We start from the raw sequence: 20,049 nt of genomic DNA on the forward strand, positions 1-20,049 counted from the left end.
GCCTTTCCTGGATCTTACTCTGTAGACCAGGCTGGCCTCGAACTCACAGAGATCCGCCTGCCTCTTCCTCCCAAGTGTTGGGATTAAAGGCATGCGCCACCACCACCCGGCTGAAGCACTTTTCTTAATTATAGGTTCTTTTCTATTGTTTTCCATAGAAAGAAGTTCTGTGGTACTTGTTTAATCCACTGTCTAGTAAAAGGGAAAGGAATAATTTCTACTGCTTGATTTTGTGTCCTTTCTGATCTATCTGGTAATTACTACAATTTAGTACTTTATAGGTGATTCCTGTCATTGTATTCACTTGGAGTCAGGGTCTCAAGTATTCTGGTGTTGCAGAGTCTCAGAAAAAAAACAATTAGCACTGGACTGTTAATTGGTGATGTTGCCTGGGGATATCCTGCTTGGTAATTATTTTTTAATGTGACTATTTCTGATTTTTTTTATATTGCCACTAGAAACAAAATAAAAACTACCTTGCCAGAGAAATGGCTCAGTCCAAAAAGGCATGTATCTCAAAGCTTGCCAGACTGAGTTTGATTGCTGGGATCCACATGGTAGGAGAGAATTGAGTCCTGCAATAAATAAATAACCTAAAATGGATAAAAATATAAAAGATAAAATATATAGAATTAAAGGAATGTATGTTGACGTAGCATAGTCAGCCAGCCTGGGGATAAATGCCAAAGGTTTATCTGAAAAAGAAGAGTGTCTGTATGGAATTGGGTTCTAGAGTGGCTGGAATTTGTTATATTACATTGAGAGAGAGAGAACGTGGGGCAGAGGGACAGAGAGAGGGACACACAGAAGGGGACACGTGGAGGTGGGGGGACAACTGGGGGAGTTGGTTCACTGTCTCCACTTCTAGGATCAAACTCGGTCTTGATCCTTGATGGCAGGCTCCCTTACCTGAGAGGCTGCGCTGGTCGTTGGCTCCGTGACTGTAATTTTTTAACATACTGTGTAATCGCAGTGAAGGAGTCTTTAGCTTAGTCGCATAGTGTGGGTCTAGCCACTCTCTTCCGTCCATTAGCACAGGAACACTATGCTTTATGTGAGAGACTATGTTTGTTTTTTCATGGAAGAAATTCTGTTGCTTATTTTCCCCAACGTAATTAAAAAATGATTGACACAAGAATCATCCAAGTGTTCATTACAGAAAGGTACATGGCAACAACAACAAATGCAGATTCCCAATCCTTTCCCAGCCCTTTGCCTAAGGATCTTTGAGAGCAGGATCTAGGAATCTGTACTTTTAAAAAAAAATTTTTTTTCTGAGCCAGGTGGTAGTGGCACCGATACTCAGGAGAGAGGGAGATTGGATTTCTGAGTTCAAGACCAGCCTAGTTTAGAGAGGGAGTTCCAGGATATCCAGGACTATCCAGAGAAACCCTATTGGAAAAACCAAAAATAAAATATGTTTATTTTTAATTTTGTGTTTGCATGTGTGTAGGTTTGTGCAAATGTGAATGTAGTTGCCCATGGAGTTCAGAATAGGGTGTCAGATCCCTTGGAGCTGTAGTCATAGACAGTTGTATGCTGTTCCTCATTGTGCTGGGAACTGAACTCAGGACCTCTGTAAAAGCAGTACATGCTCATAGTTGCTGAGCTGTCTCTCTAGTCCCCAAACCTGGATTTTAAAAAAGAACCTTGACTAATTCTTTTTAAAAACTAATGTTCTTGAGCTTAAGAAGAATCTACTTTAGAAAATCTCTTAATAAAGGAAAAAGAAAAAGAAAAAAAAATCTACTTTATCTGATTTGTCCTTCAGCATAGGATTTCTGTGCCCAACATGGGAGAAGACCATAGCCTGTAAGACTTAGCTTTGAGTCATTCTTGGTTATGCATGCCTGTAAACCTAGCATTTGGGAGATTTCGTCAGGCCAATTAAGGGTTTTAGGTCATCTTCCAGTACACAGTTGAGTTTGAGGCCAGCCTGGGTTACCTGAGACTCAAGCATAAAACAAACAAGCAGATAGACAGATACTTTTCTCTGATGTTCTGGGAATTTGCAGCATGTACGGTATACATAGGATAGGCTAGATCAACAATGAAATAATAAAATTTTAAGATAAACATTAAAGAAAAAACAAGTATTCTGACATAGATGGAAGATGAATTCCTTTTAATAATATAGTTTGATTAATTTAAGGGCCTGCAGCCTTACTCAGTGGTTGAACACATACGTGGAATGCATGATGCCTCACATGTAATTTGTTGCTAGATTGTTTGTTAAAGTGACAGTAATGAATAAGCTGGGCGGTGGTGGTGCACACCTTTAATCCCAGCACTCGGGAGGCAGAGCCAGGAGGATCTCTGTGAGTTCGAGGCCAGCCTGGTCTACAGTGTGAGATCAAGAATAGGCACCAAAACTACACAGAGAAATCCTGTCTTGAAAAACAAAACAAACAAACAAACAAACAAGCAAAAAGCTACAGTAATGAATATCCCTATTAGAAAGTATGAGAAGGCTCAGCAGTACCTTATCCCTTCCTGTGCCCCCATGTCACTGTCAGTAAGGCCAGAGTCTTTTAATTTTTGTTAAGATTAGTATGTTGTCCTACTGTAGAAAAACCACATTGATTAGTTTAGTTTTGACTTCTACCATAGTGACATACAAAACCTTTCCATCTCCGTCTCTTCATGCTCTTGCCATTTGTTCATTGCCCCCATCTCCTGACAGCATCCCATGGGCTTTCTGTCACTATAAAATTTGCCTTCCTAGGATTTTAGTTTGTTTTTGTTTTGTAAACTTTTTAAAAATTGGAAGTAGATTCTTCTCTCATACAATACATCCCTCCACAGTTTCCCCTTCCTCCATTCCTCCTAGTTCCTCCCTACCTCCCTTTTCTCCTAGATCCACTCCCCTTCTGTTTCCCCTCAGAAAAGAGCAGAGCTCCAGGAGACAGACGACAGTCAGACAGGCCAAAACAAGGTACAAGAAGACAAGACAAAAGCCCTCATATCGAGGCTGGACAAGGCAACCCAATAGGAGGAAAGGTGTCCCCAAAACAGGCAAGAGAGTCAGAGACACACCCACTCCCACTGTTAGGAGTCCCACAAAAACACCAAGCTAACAGCCATAGCATACACCCAGAGGACCTGGTGTGGACCCTTGCATACCCCCTGCTTGCCTCTTCAGTCTCTGTGAGCCCATGTTAGCCTTGCTTAGTTCATTCGGTGGCCCATGTTCTCCTGGGGTCCTCCATCCCCTCTGACTCCTATAGTCTTTCCTCCCCCTCTTCCATGGGGCTCCCCCATTTCCAAGGAAGGGACTTGATGGAGACCTCCGATTTAGACTCTCTCTTCATAATGTCTGTCTGTGAGTCTCTGCACTCGCTCCTATCTACTGCTGGAGGAAGCCTCTCTGATGATGGCTGGACAAGGCACTGATCTGAGTATAGCAGAATATTATTAGTGTGTGTGTGTGTGTGTGTGTGTGTGTGTGTGTGTGTGTGTGTGTGTGTATTGTGTATTTGTTTTTTGGTTAAAAAAAACCTAGAAGTAGAATTACTGAATCACAGGGGTAGTAAATAAAGGTGTATGTATAACTTGTAAAGGAACTGTCAGTTTTTATTTATTTATTTTATTTTATTTTATTTTATTTTATTTTTTTGGTTTTGGTTTTTATCGAGACAGGGTTTCTCTGTGTAGCTTTGTGCCTTTCCTGGAACTCACTTGGTAGCCCAGGCTGGCCTTGAACTCACAGAGATCCGCCTGACTCTGCCTCCCGAGTGCTGAGATTAAAGGCATGCACCACCACCGCCTGGCTTTTTGTTTTGTTTTGTTTTGTTTTGTTTTTGGATCAGTTTTTATTTTGATAAAGAGATACTTGACTAGAGTTACTGAGCATTGTGTAAGAAGAATTAACTGGAGTTTGGGAACACCAATTATTGAAGGAATATTAGGGAATACCTGTTATTTCCCATGGTAGCTACATACATGCTATTTCAATATTTATACAACCACGAGGAAAAAGTGACATTAACCATTACTTTTAATGAATGAGAAAACGAGTAGAGAGACAATACCAATCTAAGGTGTCATAGCTAGTAAGTGGTAGCACTGAACTCAGGTTTGTCTGGTTGCAAAACTAGAATGCTTTGCTTTATGTAAAGAGCAGAGTATGCTTCTGTTTCAGAAGAGGAAGGTAGAGAAAACCAGGCTGTGGCTGACTCTACCTCCTGAGTATGGCAACTGTGAGGACCGAGACACCCATCTCTGAGGAATTAAAGCATGATTTGAGAGACTGGTCACCACTGAGATTTGATGTTTATTTGATTTGAAAGCCATAGAGAGAAATACTGAATAACCTGTAATCAATTATTAAAAAGGGCAATATGTGGCTGGAAGTGAGACTAATTTTTTTCTAAATCTGATTGAATCCTAGGTAGATTGAGTGGGACAGTGATGAGAAGCCTGGAGGTCTAGCAAAAAGTCTGTAGTAAGCCAGGTTTAAGTCTTAAGTGTCTTCATAGGGCCGTTCAGACATCTGAGGAAGGCGAAGAGGAAGGAGACTTCGGCCACATTTCTCAAGCTTACTGACAGATTTTCCTGAGAGATGAAGTAAAAAGGAGTTTCAGGAGTAGGACTGTGGTTTCTGGTTTCACATTTTTGGGAGTTACGTAGTTTTAGATTTTGTTTTGTTTTGTTGTTTTTGTTTCTTGAGACAGAGTTTCTCTGTGTAGCTTTGGCACCTTTCTTGGATCTTACTCTGTAGCCTAGTCTGGCCTGGAACTCACAGAGATCCACCTGCCTCTGACTTCTGTGTGCTAGTAGTTTTAGATTTTAAGGTATACTTGCTAATGCCTCTGTATCAGAGAGCTTTTAACATTGTAAACACATTGTCTTTATCAGTGGGGACTTGCAGTATTGTGATTTATCACAAGAAAAAATGTATTTATTTCTTTGTTCCTGACAAAGAGCTCTCAGTGACTGAGAATTTCCTGGGAATTAAGGATATTTTATTCTAAGGAGTTGCTTCCTGGTAGGCTCCTGGATGGAGGACTGATCATCCAAAAGACAAAGCTATGTTAAGGAGTTTGGAAAGTTTTTCCTCAACATGCTTTAGGAAAGGGACTAGAAATTGGACTTATTGTTTATACCTATATCTATTTACCTTTTTTTTTGAGACAGGGTTTCTCTGTGCAGTTTTGGTGCCTGTCCTGGATCTCGCTCTGTAGACCAGGCTGGCCTCCAACTCACAGAGATCCGCCCGGCTCTGCCTCCCGAATGCTGGGATCAAAGGCGTGCACCATCACCACCTGGCTCTATATACCTTTATAAAGACCCCAAATATGGATTTGGAAAACCTCTGCATTACTACAAACATTCACATGTTGGGAGGGCAGCAGCTCCTATATTCAGGCCCCCTTCAGACCTTGTAATATTATTTATTAAAAATTGATGGAATAAATAAATCTGCCTTTGATTTCTTTGAGTCATCTTAGCAAATAGTCAGACCTAAACCAGGGATCAGGACAGTCCCAGTTTGTAGCTGATTTGTCAGAAGCATGTACCTGGGATTTGTGATTTATATCTGAGGTGGGTGAGAAGTTTTGAGGGTTGGTTTTACCTGGGGAATCTGATGTTATCTCCAAGTGGATTGTGTCAAATTTGAATCAAATTATAGGACAGCAGTTGGCATCTGCTAGAGATTTGTTTGGCATGTGAGAAAAGAAATCCCACATTTTAGCTAGAGAAATGCTACATGTTGTAACTATGCTTTCAGGAATCATTCCTTTAGTTCAAGAAATGTTCAGTGTTGTATTGAGTGTGAAAGTAGCAAAAATGGTGTGAATTTTCCAATCTCCTAGAGAGTGCTAGCTAGCTTTCTAGATTCTTCCTAACAGGTGCCACTGAGCTAGGGAAGGATTAACTATTCCTGTGTTAAATCATGTGAGCAGAAGAGGTTTGAGGCTCTTCAGAAGTGGAAACATTAGTATGCTCATTAAAGTAGTCATTTTTTTTACTTTATTTAAATGCCATGCCTTTCATTTATTTTATATAATGACTGAAGTTTCCCCTTCCTCTTCTCCTCCCAGCTCCCCTTCCCTGCGCTTCCCATCTCCCCCCTCCCCTTCACTCCTCTTCTGTTCCATTCAGAAAGGGGCAGGCCTCCCATGGGCTTGAACAAAGCATGGCACATCAAGTTGAGGCAGGACCCAGCTCCTCCCCTTGCATGAAGGCTGGGCAAGGTAATCCAGCATAGGAAACAGGTTCCAAAAAAGCCAGCTAAGTGCCAGGGACAGGTCCTGATCTCACTGCTAGGACCCTTACAAAGAGACCAAACTACCCAACTGCCGCACATACAGAGGGCCTAGGTTGGTCCCACAAAGGCTCCTTAACTGTTCGTCCAGAGTCCATAAGCTCCCATGAGCTCAGGTCAGTTGTCTCTGTGGGTCCCTCTCATGACCCTCCCCCACTCATACAATTCCTTCTCCCTTTCTTCAGCAAGATGGATAGATCTCTGCATCTGCTTCCATAAGTTATTGTATAGAGTATCTGTGGTAATATATTGTGTACCATAATAAATTTGCCTAAAGAATCTCTGATGACAATTAGGATAATCACCAATCTGATTACAGAAGATGGCCAGTTCAGGTACCCTCTCCACTATTGCTAGGAGTCTTAGCTGGGGTTATCTTTGTGGATTCCAGGGTTTTCCCTGATGCCAGGTTTTTCTCTAACCTCAAAATGCCCCCTGCAATCAGAATATAGTCATCATACTATTGATACATACTCTGGATTTCAATGGGTATCTGCCTTAAGTTCTGAAAAGGCTGATTCTGTAATTACACATTTATTAGAGGCAGTAAAGTAGTCATCTTTAGATTCACTTGGCATCTGTGAATGTCCAGTTTGAGAATGTTGCTGGTTTAAGCTCTTAGGATATTGTTTACCAATTCTTTTCTGCAGTATATTTGATTATTGTCTTTTTGTTGCTTGTTTCCTCTGTGACATCCTGTGATAGGTAATAACTTTTCTTCTCTGCTCATATTTGGCATTTTACTGGATAAATTGTGAAAACTTTTGATGTCTCCTCCTTCCATTGCATAAACATGTGAAAAGTTTATATTGTAGCCGGGCAGTGGTAGCGCACGCCTTTAATCCCAGCACTCAGGAGGCAGAGGCAGGCGGATCTCTGTGAGTTCGAGGCCAGCCTGGGCTACCAAGTGAGTTCCAGGAAAGGCGCAAAGCTACACAGAGAAACCCTGTCTCGAAAAACAAACAAACAAAAAAAACAAAACAAAACAAAAAAAAGTTTATATTGTAGCTTTCTTTTTTGTTCTTTTTTTTTAAATCCTTCTCTTATGTATTGTAGCTTTCATTCATTGAAATTTCTTTGAAGTTACTGTTAATCTCTTTATTTCTAATCTAGCAGGACTTTTCAGCTTTGATCGTTCTGCTGTCCACCTGTGTCCTGTCTATATGACTTCTTTGCAGAGTCTTATAAACTCTTCTGCTTGTATCAAAAGACTTGTTTATCAATGTGTAATTTATATACAATAGAATTTGCCTTTTAACATGTAGTTAGGAATTTTAGAGAACCATAGTTTGTAACTTCCCCCATAGTTGAGATATACAGCCACTTTCTCATGCCTAAAAATCCCTTGTGTCTTTATAGTAGTCCTTTTTCACTCTTAGCCCATAGCAACAACTAATCTCTATATCTATGTATTTCCTTTTCTAGAATAGCATATAAATGGAATCACTTAGCACATAGCTTTTTGAGTCTGTCTTCAACTTACAATGTGTTTGAGATACACCTACATGTGGCAGTGGTTCATCTCTTGTTATTCCTGATTAATATACTACTCTGAATGTGCCAGTTTGTTTACCAATTTGTCAATTGAAGGACATTTCTATTTCCAGTATTTGTGACTCTAAAAACTGAAACAAGCAACTGCACATATTCCTGTATAGGTTTTTGTGTGAGCATGCTTTTGTTTCTTTTGGATAAAAATCAAGCAAGGATATAAGTGGATTGTATAATGTGTGCATAACCTTACAAGAAATGCCAAGAGCATTCTCTAGAATGGTCTGCACTTTGCATTCTTACTAGAATAAGAGTTTCAGTGTCTCCATGAGGCCACTGTACTATCAGCTGTTGAAGTTGGCCTCTCCCTTCTCTTCCTTCTTGTTTAAAAGGTGATTGTTGTTATTCTTCTCTTTGTAACCCCTCCCCCACATTGTCTCTTTGGTTTCTTGACAACAGTCTTGCTTCATAGCCCAGGCTGGCCTTGAATTCGTGACCCTTCTCCGTCAGCCTTCTCAGTGCTGAAATTACAGGTGTGTACCAGCATGACTAGCAGTTAATTTGTTCATTTGTTCTTTCTCTTTTGTTTTTTTGTCTGAAAGTTGAGCACGTGCTAATAAAATGCTCTACTTCTGAGCTATAGCCACAGCATTTTTGTCTTAATTTGCAATCTTCCCCAGTGTTCTTATACACCTACATTTTGATTTAAACTTCTGCTTTAAAAATAATAATTATTATTGTTGTGTGTGAGAGAAAGAGACTGTGTGCTTAATGCATGTGGGTAGCTTTTTAGGAGTTGATTCTCTCCTCTCATCTTTTTTTTTGGCAGGATATCTCCTCCTGTGCTGCACACACTAGCTTCAAGCTGATTCTTCTGTCTCTACATTTCATTTTACCATAGCAGTACTGGGGTCGCAGATGCCAGCCAGAACATCTGACTTTTGTATGGCTTCTAGGATTAAAACTTAAGTCTTCAGGCTTGCAAAGCAAATGCTTGGACCCACTGGGCCATCTTACCTGAGCTTCTACTTTCTATTTAATGTTATTTAGACACAATACAACAAAAGAACAAAACAGAAAAAGCTATTTCTTCATTGGAATTTATATTCTGAAAACTTCAAAATATCTGCTCTTTTCTGAGTACTGTATTCAGACACCCAGTGTGTTGAACAAAACTCATTTAATATATCCCATAGATACCCCAAAGTTAACATGCCTAATTTTCACTTGATCCTGACCTTCATCCTGACCCCCCCCATTGATGTACCTTTTCTCAGTGATTGTTACATTCATTCATCCACTAGCACAGCTAAAAGCTTACTATTCAGTCACTCATCAAACCTGATTGATTTTTACCTCCAATGTCTCATGGATCTATCCTTGTCTTCCCACTCTATCTGTCACATATATAATTCAGGCTATTGACAAATGTATACAACAGCTTCCTTACCGGCCCCACAATACCAGTAGACCATTGGCTACACTGCACCGCTGTTCTCTTTATGAAATAGAAAACTTGCATCCTATCTCCTTCCTCTTAAAAGATGTAGTAGCTATATATTGCCTTCCAGATAATTCCACTACTGAAGATGCCCTGTGATTGGACACTTTCATAGTAAAACTATTCTTTTTTTTTTCTTGGTTTTTCAAGACAGGGTTTCTCTGTGTAGCTTTGTAGCCTGTGCTGGAACTCGCTGTGTAGACCAGACTGGCCTCAAACTCACAGAGATCCACCTGCCTCCACCTCCCAAGTGCTGGGATTAAATGTGTGTGCCACCACTGCCCGGCTCAGTAAAACTGTTCTTAATTATTGTCCTATAAACTAGTGAGATGTATTAATGCATTTTGGGGATGGGGAAGGAAACTTGTTGGATTAAACTAGTATTATTTCTGTTAACAGTGTTACTGGGCTGAAGTAGTGAGAATAGAGACTAGTTTACTAGAGAGCCTGAGATGTGGGTTTTGTCCTGTCTTCCCTGAGCCCAGGTTTAGGATGGTGCCAGTAGATGGGGTCAGATTATGCATTCAATTTCTTTATGTAATAGATACATATTTAATTAAGTAGAAGAAGCTATGCTCTGTTGTGGAGTGCTCAAGGAAGAAGCAATGTCTGCAGGGAGAGTTGCCTTTGGGCTCGGAGTTTGAGAAACAACCTTGTCACTTGCCTGGAGCAATGTATGCTAAGATTCTATGTGATGTATTTTTCCCCCATTTTCTTAAAAAAAAAAATACCCTCTAGCAGTTGCTATGGCAACAGTACTATAGCCTGGGAGAATTTTCTTTTTATCCCCTACCCATGAGTAGACAATTAACCCAATTATAAAAAAATTTAAATGGCACACTAAACCAGTGTACCATCTCTGAGGAGTAATAAGAGGAGACATATATGGTAGGAAGAAGGTGAGCGCCCAGGAATAACGGGGTTATCAGTGATGAGCTAAATAAACAATCCTAGACTAGTAGACTAATAGGGCATTCAGGTGAATGCAACCAGCTGGGCTTGCCATCCGCTGATGCCCCCAGAATTTTGGGTCTTACTGTAAAATTTCAAGACAGCCACACTCCCAAAATTCTGAGGTCTCCTGGACCAGACATTGGGTGTTCCTTGTGGACCGTAGGCCTGTCAGAGAGCACAGGCCAAGGAGTCGTCTCCTTTCTGCCCTGTTCATTAGGAACCAGGGGACAAGCAAAAACCTGGCAACCTGACAAAGCATCAGCTGAGAGCTCTGACCACATTCCGGGACTAAGGACTTGATGTGCATTTCCTCTTCAGAGTCCTAGAGTGACACAGGGGGCTTCTGCTGTCATCTCATATTACAGACGAGGAAGTATCTGCAGTGATGTTTTCAAGGTCACATTCTTCATAGGTAATAGACTAGAAGAATTGTGCTTTGACTTTTAAGCTTATGTTCCTAATCAGGAAGCTAAATTATTTCCATTTTCCTAGGAATAACTGCTGATCTTTATCCAATTTTTTGTTCCAAATTCAGTTTGAGTATAGGAAAGAATTTAAATTTAACTAATTTTTGACTTTTTACTTTGAAAAGTAGATAGAAAATGCTTTTATTTTTCTTTTATCCTTCAAGTGTATATTTTAATAGTCTTAATTAAAATGTTATATATAATTCAGAAAAAAGTAGCTTCCTCTGAGGAGCCAATATGCTAGGATATTTTTATTACATATCAGAAAATTATAGGATAAGTTTTTAAGAGATAGACATTGTTCTTCCCCACTTTTAAATGTCCTCTGTAGAGAGTAGCAAGATTGGATCTCAGAGGGCTGATTACTCCTTTGTATGTGTTATGGCAGCTGAGCTTCTTATGGACATACTGTGGCAGGTCCCAAGCTTAGAGAACTTGGGGACAAGGAAGTGCTTCTTTGAGACAGGAGATCAAGGTTTTATTTGACTAAGCAAAGACATAAGAGCTCCTAAATGATGATATTTGAGAGACCTAGAAGGAAGTTTGAACAGTACCAAATCAGCAATTTTGTTTTATAGTCAACTGCAAAGAACAAGAATATTGTATAAGTTTGCTTCATGCTTTTTGAAAGGTAGATAATTTGTAATGTAAAGCTCTTGCCCCACAAATATAGTAGGCAGGAGTATTATAAGGCATATAAGAATTGGTGGGGGGAGGAGTGATCTTTGAATTGCTACTAAAATTATCTGTCATACTTCTTTTGCTTCTTCTTTGTGGTTTCCTTAGGTCACTGGACCTATTTGGGCTGGGGAGAGCATCAGAGTACGTAAGCATTTCAATTCCTTACCATTTTCTAGACGTGTGTGTGTGTGTGTGTGTGTGTGTGTGTGTGTGTGTGTGTGTAACTATATCTGTGTGCAGGTGGGTGTGGCACATAAATGTGCATGTCACAGTGGGAGTGTAGAGGTCAAAGGACAACTTGTAGGAGTTGGTTGTCTTCTTCCATCACGTGGATCTTGAGGATTGAACTCAGGTCATTAGGTTCCTTTACCTGCTGAGCCATCTTGCCAGCCCATTTTTCTTGATTTTTCCCCTTTAGTGTTTTTCCTCTCAGCTATGAAGCTGAAGCTGGATGTTCATGCATACCAGTATATGTGATGCAGTTCTCTTTTCCTTCCCTTTTTATTTAAATTTAAATATGGCAGGAGAGGGCGGGGTAGGGAGAGGGAGAAAAGGGAGGAGAAGGAAAGAGAAGAGGCTGGTTTTAAGTGAGATTTAAACACCAAAGTTGCAGTTATAACTCTAATAGGACTACTGAACTTTATTCCCTAGACACAAATGGTGCCACCAGCCTTTGGTGTTGGCACTATTGGTCTCCTGACATAGGAGAGCTATGACCAGAAGAAGGTTCATTCTGAGCTGAACTAGAGACAGGGTTATTGTTGTGCATCTCAGTGTGGCTGTGAGATGATAAAGCTGGGAAGATCTACAGACTAGACTGATGTTTCTGGGTTATTAGTCTAGCCTTGTATCTTTTTAGGAAACAAGAGGCAGAGGCTGTGGTTTGACTTTTCCTGAAGCAGCCCACAGAGACTGGAATCCACCTTTGTTCTTAAGCTTGGAGAGCAGGCAGCCAGTTCTTTCCAGCAAAATGGCAGTTCTAGACTGATTTTGTCCACAGGCAGGGCAAGAACCAGTCTCAGTGATTAGGTATCCAGCAGATAGGCAGTCAGACATAATGGTCATTGTCATTGGAATGTCTAAGTACTTCTGTGGCTTGAGCCGTGGGTATTTCTACTGCTAGAGAACTGCTCAAAACAGCCTGAGAAAGATCAGAAATGTTAAGTTTCTCAAGTGGAGAAAAGTAAGCCATGAAGAATATGTATCAGTTCTCTTTTGTTTCTTCTCTGGCCAGTAAAGTTCTAGTGGTATTCAGGACTTAAAGACAGTGACCAAATCCAGGAGTACTACATACTGGAAAGCTGCAGCATTCAGTATTTCATTCAGTTTTCTTGAGTGTTTTCTGTGTGGTTGGAGGACCATCTTTGCTGCAGGTTAAATTATCTTTCCTAGGCTGCATTTGTTTTTTATTATTGCCTTTCATGTACTTGCCAAGTGAATTACCATTTTTAATATATATATGTATACACACAAGCATACACATATGTATCTCATATATACATATCAGATACATCTCTCTATATATATGTATATCTATATATACATATATATCTATATCTATATATATCCTTTTATGATGCCATCTTTCTTATCTGAACTCTAGCAGGCATTCCCTTCCCCCTCCAGTCTTCCTTCCATATCATGAAGTGAACTTCCATTCCTTTCAAGTCATATAGTGTCTGACTTACGGTATTCTCATGTAGTACCTTCCTTGAATAAAAATTTAGTATTTGCCATATTTCATTCTCCCATTAAGCTAATATATATTCTTAATCTCCTGTGTTGTTTAGACTTCCATGTGTAGGCATCCAGTATTTGAATAAGCAACTATTCCCAGCCTTTTAATTTGTCATCTTCAAATAAACTTTATCATGGGATTTTTCATTAAATTAAAAAAAGTATGCATTTTCCTTTATTTACTCCTTTTTGAAACATGGCTTCACTAGGTAGCCCTGGCTGGGTTAGAACTCTGTGTAGACCAGGCCTCAAACTTGGGCGTGTGTCCCACACCTGGCTGCCTTTCTAATTTTTGCCCTTAAACCAGCTCCTAAGTCCCTTTGGCTGAGTAGCCACACTTGCACTCAGCAGCTGTTCTTTTCCATAAAGCCCTCTTCCCTCTAGACCGCAGGGTACCGTGGGGTAAAGTGCATGGCTATGTCTGACGCACTTAAACACGACTTTTTATTTAAGCTGAAGGGCTTACCTTCTCCTTAATTTCCCTTTTTAGTTTCTTTTCTTTTTCTTTGTTTTTGGTTTTTCGAGACAGGGTTTCTCTGTGTAGCCCTGGCTATCCTGGAACTCACTTTGTAGACCAGGCTGGCCTTGAACTCACTGAGTTCTGAGTGCTGAGATTAAAGGTGTGCACCACCGCCTGGCCCCTTTTTAGTTTCTAATTAGCTTTGGTTGTGCCAGGAGATTGAGAGTGGTATAGGAGAGAAAGGTCTGTTTTTTCCCTTTTCCTGTTTCTCTTGGTCTCACCTCACTTTGTGTTTTCTTTCTCCTGACCTTCCTGCTTACCATAACTCTCTCCTCAACCTTCTTTCTCCCATGGGGCCTTCGCTTTTTAATAGTCATTTGCCTTTCATTTCCTTAAGTATAGAAATGTTGCTAGCCAGGCTGAGTGTGATGGTGCGCTCTTTAATTGTAGCTCTTGGAAAGCAGAAGCAGGAGGATTTCTGTGAGTTCAAGGCCAGTCTGGTCTACATTTCATGTTCTAGAACAGCCAGGACTACATAGAGAGAGACCCTATCTCAGAACAAAAACAAAAAACAAAAACATAAATAAATGAAATGCTGTTAGTCTTTCCCTAAAGATGTGAAACATTGTCCCGCCTTGGCCTAGTGAAAAAACAAAACAAAACAGAGCATTTAGGAATACCTGGTCAGGTTTGACCAAAAGAAAAGAAAGAAAGGTTATGTAAGTATTTCCAGCTTTGACACATGAGCTCTTAACTCTGGCTAAGCTCCTCCTCTTGCCTCAGAGTCAATAGGATTATCTGTTGTGACCTCTGAAAACTCAACATTTTCTACCTTACATACTAATACCCTTCCTTCTTGTCAGGCAGGGTTCAGGGAGACTTGGCCTCTGCCCCCTCATCTGTATGCATGAGTAGTCCAGTAGTGGCTTCTTCAGACTTCTGTGAGTTCAGAAAGAACGAGTCTGAGTGGCATATTAGTTTTGTCCCTTGGTCCTTCCTTTCTAGTCTTCAGAATAGAAAGAACATGAAGGGCTGAACCCAGGGCCTCCAAGTCTCTTCCTAATGTGTCTTCAGAATGCTTTTGAGTCAAATGCTTTGCCCCTCCCGGTTTCCAGGCTTTAGCATTTTTGTTTTGCTGTGTTTTTGCTAAGACAAAGGCTCACTCTGTAGCCCTGGTTCACTTTGTGGACCAGGCTGGCCTTGAAGTCATAAGAGATCTGCCTGCTTATCTTTCCCAAGTGCTGGGATTAAGGTGTGTGCCACCACACAGAGTTTCAAAGGACTTGTTTGAACTGTTTTGTGTTAGCTGATCATTTGAAGTCTAGTCTCATTCTCATTCTGGTGTCTTGCTGTAGATTGATGACATTCTCATTCATATTCTCTCTCTCTCTCTCTCTCTCTCTCTCTCTCTCTCTCTCTCTCTCTCTCTCTCTCTCTCTCTCTCTCTCTCTCTCTCTCTCTTTGAAACAGGGTTACTCTGTGTAGCCCTGGCTGTCCTGAAACTCACTTTGTAGACCAGGCTGGACTAGCCTCAAACCGACACCCACTGCCTCTGCCTCTTGAGGGCTGGATTAAAGGTGTACACCACCACGCCCCGCTGTGACATTCTCTTTTATTGTTTTTTTAAGTGTCAATATGTTACCATAAACTCAGTGCAATTTTTTCCTAAGAAGTCCCTAGTGTCCCCCAGCAGCTTCACTTTTTTACCCTAAATTCAAATAGAAAAGACTCATAAGATCATCTTACCCCTGTACACCAACTATACCCACAAATGTCATTTGGATGTCAGTGCTTAAATGCATTTTTCTTGCTCTCATTTGTTTTAGTGGAATTATTATCTGTAGACTAACATTGAAGCCCAGGAATTCTCTCCTTATCACTGTTTGTTTTTCCTCAAGTTTTTTTCTTTTTAATTACAACGATTGTTTAAATATCACATCTCATTGTATATCCTGGCCCAAACCAAAAATTAAGTTAATTTGGGCAATACTTGTAATTCTTTCATTTTTTTGAGACAGAACTCACATGGCCCAGGCTGGTCTTGAACTTGTTATCTAGCTGAGGATGGCTTTGAATTCCTAATCCTTCTGCCACTATCTTGCAAGTTCTGGAGTTACAGCTGTGTATTTAATCAGTTCTATCTGGATTTTTGTTTGTGTATTTGACTTCATTGGGTCTTTGCCATTTCTGCTGTATAGACACAAGTCCAGAATTCCTGCCCTAGTAAAAGTCTGATCATATAGTTTTTGGGAGATCATATAGTTTCTGTAGCTTACACTGCTGCCAATATTGTTATCTTTCAAAATTACTAATATGAGTTGCCCATTATATACTAAACATATTTCCATTTGAGAATGGCAAATATACCTTTTCTTAATGGAAAGCCAGATAGGAACTTGGCAAAAAAGGACACGTGGGACCTTGTCCATCATAGACACATAGGTATAGTATCAGATATGGCTTCTCTATAATGTAGTTTACATACTATTAGGTTCATTCCTTCCCAAATACAGTTTTTATTTGTGATGGTAGTTGTTTTAGTTATCATTAAGAAAAACTAGCTTTATCAATTGCTGATTTGAATAGCAAAACTAATTTCACTACTGCTAAGTAAATGTGGATGTGTTGTCAATGGAAGTGTGGATAGTTTTCTTTTAGCCTATGCTCAGAATGGGAATTCTGGGCACAGGGTGTACACTCTTGATTGGAATTGTTAGGAAAACTTGGTATCAACAAGGGAAACTTGGTATCAAATGCTGTTCTTAAACTGCATTTAGAGCCTTTGACTAGACCCAAAAGCCTTGGTTGTCCTGATTTCTGGGACCAGCTTCTGATGTGCTTATTTGGCTCAGTCCATGCATTTTAAAGGCTGAAAACTCCTGACCAACTTTAAATTGATTTTTTTTTTCTTCTAAGACATGGAAAAGGCATTTCCCTCCTTTGCTTTTTCTCCTTTGATAATCACACAGACCCAGAATCTATGTGAGACATTTCAAAGCAGAGCTTAATTAAGTTATGATAACTAGAAAACTGAAAGCAGAATTCCAGAGAATTTTGCATCAGGAAAATGCAATTTAGGTGTTCCTCTAAGAATCAACAATAAAATGAAGCTGCCATTTCTTTTTTGATAAGGAGAGAGACTATTTTGCATGTGGTTTTGATGTCACTGGACTTCTGTGCAGCTCAGTTTTTACTCTTATTCCTAAGTTTCTGGTGTATGGCTACCTAAGTTAGAAGCAGGAAATGTTCTGAAGCATTCTGTAAAACTTGGGTGGTTGGTCTGTTTTTTTTTTCTACAGCCTTTGAAGACCCTGATAGTGCTGTTGATGACCGAGACAGTGACTATCGCAGTGAGACCAGCAATAGCATCCCACCTCCTTACCATACAACTACCCAGCCCAATGCTTCTGTGCACCAGTTCCCTGTACCAGTGCGATTGCCACAACAGCTGTTTCTTCAAGGCAGTTCCCGAGACTCTTGCAATGATTCTATGCAGAGTTATGACTTTGATTATCCAGAGCGTCGGGCCCTCAGGTCGGTATTCATCCAGGTTTCATGATGGCAACTGACAGGCAGGATCCTGGTGCTTTGATGGACGTGATAGTGGAAGTGTAGCAATATGATAGGCCAAACTAGAAGCATTTTATGTAGGTTCTTGGTCCCTTTCCCACACACTTATATTTAAACATTCCTAGTAGGAATGCTTGTCTTTGTGATCCTATCAGTGAGGACATGCCCACCTTTGGTGGCTGGTTGAAAAGAGGCATGCAGATTTCTGAGTTGAGGCTAGCCTGGTCTACAGAGTAAGTTCCAGGACAGCCAGAGCTACATAGGTAAAGCCAGTCTCAAAAAACCAAAAAGAAAAGAAAACAAAAAACCAAAAAAACATTCCTCTTACCTCATCTCCTTTCTGGATCAATAATTTTGACAAACCATTTTATAAGATTAAAACAAAGAAAATGACCAATATAAGTGTTTGAGTAGTCTTTCCTGTTTGAGTATTTTCCTAGAAGCTTCCTAAGAAGACCAATTTAATCTTATTATAGCAGATCTTTTATTTTTGCTGGAATTTTAATTTAATACATTTTATTAATTTAAGTACACAATATTTATGTTTAAATAAATTAAGGTACAATATGGCATTCAGTGAAGAATCTCCCAAGCACACTCATGATCATTCTCCATCCCATTTCCTTCCTATCTCCCAGTTCCTTCCTGTTACTACGTTCTGTGTACCCTTCAGTAGACTATTGTCATATATTGTGATTATAAAAGAAAAACATGTTTGTGCTCCTCACAATCCCCAATGTTTTAAAAAATTATTTCAACTTAAAATTGGGGAAATAATACAATGAATACTCATATACTTGTGACTTAGACTTATTAGTTGTATTAGCATGTAGCCACATTTATTTGATCTCATTATCACGAGTATACAGGTGCTCTTTTTCCTGACATCTTATAATAAGTTGCAGACATTATGTTACATCACTAGAAAGTACTTAAGCACATAGCTTCTGAAAAGGGGACTTTATCTTGCATAACCTTAGTGCTATGATAATACTAAGAACTTTTATAATACAGTGACGTTATCTAATACATAGATAATTTCTCCAGTTATCCCAGTGTTCTTTGTGCACATTTTTCCTTTTCTTTTTTAAAAATTTTATTGTTTTTTATTTTGAAACAGGGTCTCATGATGAAACTCAGTCTTGAATTTTTCCTTCTTAAAAACGATTTACTTGTTTTTATTTTATGCACATTGGTGTTTTGCACGCATAAATATCTGTGTGAAGGTATTGAATCTCCTGGAACTGGAGTTACAGACAATGGTGATCTGTCATGTGGGTGCTGGGAATTGAATCAAGGTCCTCTGGAAGAGCAGCCAGTGCTCTTAACCACTGAGTTGTCTCTTCAGCCCCTATTTTTTCTTTTTGATGTATGATCAGTCTAGTCAAGAATCATGAAACGTATTTGGTTTTCCTATTTTTTTAGTCTCCTTTAATTTAGCAAAATTTCTGTGTTGTATTTTTCCTCTAGCTGTGTAAGATGCATTTTTTTTTTTGAGGAATCAAGGTCATCAGTTTTGAGAATGTAATTTAATTTGGTATTATTTGATTCTTCTTTGTGTTTAGAATCAGCTTAAACATTTTTGGCAGAAATACTAGATAGGGTGATATTTTCTTCATAGTTCACCAGGAAGTACATACTTGGTCTTATTTTAGGAACACTTCATTTGATATCTTGGTAAAGGCATCTAGTATATACTGTATTGCTCCCCAGAATAATGATACTCTTTCTCATTTATATCGAATTAATATCTAGGATTACATCTGTGGTGCATTTCCCTAACAACTTTTACTAGTGATTTTTAACATCTATTGGTTCTTGCAAGAGTCATTTATTTTATTGGTGGAAGGTTAGTTATTTTAAAAAATCATTCCTAATTCACTAATTTTGACTTTTAAAATTCACCAGATTGTAGAGACGATCTCACCCTGTCCCCATTTCACCAAATTGTACATTGGTGAGTTTTTATCTGGAGCTTTAAAAGGTCATCTGCCTGCCAGGCAATATCATGTCCCAATACACTGTCATTACTGAAAATATTTTCAATGAAGTTTTCTTATATACCAACCATAACATAGAGTTTTCAATCTTCATATTCTGAATCTAAAATGAAATATGTTAAGAATCATACGTAAGTTGGAAACTACTTCTTAATGGTTTATTTAATGAATTGCATTTATTTTGTTTGTTTGGTTGGTTCTGGCAGTGCCAAGGATTGATATTTGTGCCTTGTGCATGCTAGGTCAAGTACTCTGCTGCTGAGCTATCTCCCAACACACTTTGCACTTTTTAATTTTTTGTGATCCAGTGCATTTAATTAAAGTTGCTTGCATGAACATGGGTGAGAGGTTATTTAGAGGAGTTTTAGCAGCTTACCAGTGTTGCTTTTTCTTTTCTTTTCTTTTATTTATTTTAGGCTGCAGGTTCTTGATATACTGCCTAGGCAAGCCTGGAACTCTTTAGTTCAAGTGAGCCTCCTGCTTCAGCCTCTTGATTAGCTGTGACTGACAGGTAGTTGCCATTGTGGCATTGTGAATGCTTACATGTTTTATTCATTGACATTAGTTTATACTGGTCTATTCTAAGGTAAACAGTATCAAAATTTGTTTTATTTTTGCCCTTTGTGTGTGCAAGCATTTGATGCACAGTTCAGCACCAACCTAAATAACTGCATATTCGTGCATTTGGACAAATTAATATACCTAATCATTACATTGTCTTGCTCATTTCCCTGGATGTTGCTATAATAAAGAACACTTAGAAGAGCATTAATGATATATTTTAAGTTACAAGTTATTTCTCTAAAATTTTTCTGTAATTGTCCTCATATTAAAATTTACTTGTATCAATATATGAAATGAGATCTAAAAGTAACTACCTTATCATTTCCAACATAGGAAAAGATAAAGGATTTTTAAAT

At 39.3% G+C, this 20,049-nt stretch overlaps 1 protein-coding gene across 9 annotated transcripts in view; it reads left to right on the plus strand.

Moving 5' to 3' along the window:
• Unc13b (unc-13 homolog B) overlaps positions 1 to 20,049 on the plus strand; it is a 211,657-nt gene that overhangs the window by 96,143 nt on the left and 95,465 nt on the right. For 5 of the 9 annotated variants that reach the window (XM_042271038.2, XM_016004591.3, XM_016004593.3 and 2 more), the window contains exon 8: positions 16,859 to 17,093. In XM_042271038.2, coding sequence (XP_042126972.2) covers positions 16,859 to 17,093 — 235 coding nt within the window. Of the gene's footprint in view, positions 1 to 11,467; positions 11,504 to 16,858; positions 17,094 to 20,049 lie in introns of all 9 variants that reach the window. The other 4 variants (XM_016004589.3, XM_042271034.2, XM_006985990.4 and 1 more) reach the window with 1 other exon arrangement.

Source organism: Peromyscus maniculatus, chromosome 2, assembly GCF_049852395.1.
Source record: "Peromyscus maniculatus bairdii isolate BWxNUB_F1_BW_parent chromosome 2, HU_Pman_BW_mat_3.1, whole genome shotgun sequence".
NCBI classification, from domain to species: Eukaryota; Metazoa; Chordata; class Mammalia; order Rodentia; family Cricetidae; genus Peromyscus; species Peromyscus maniculatus.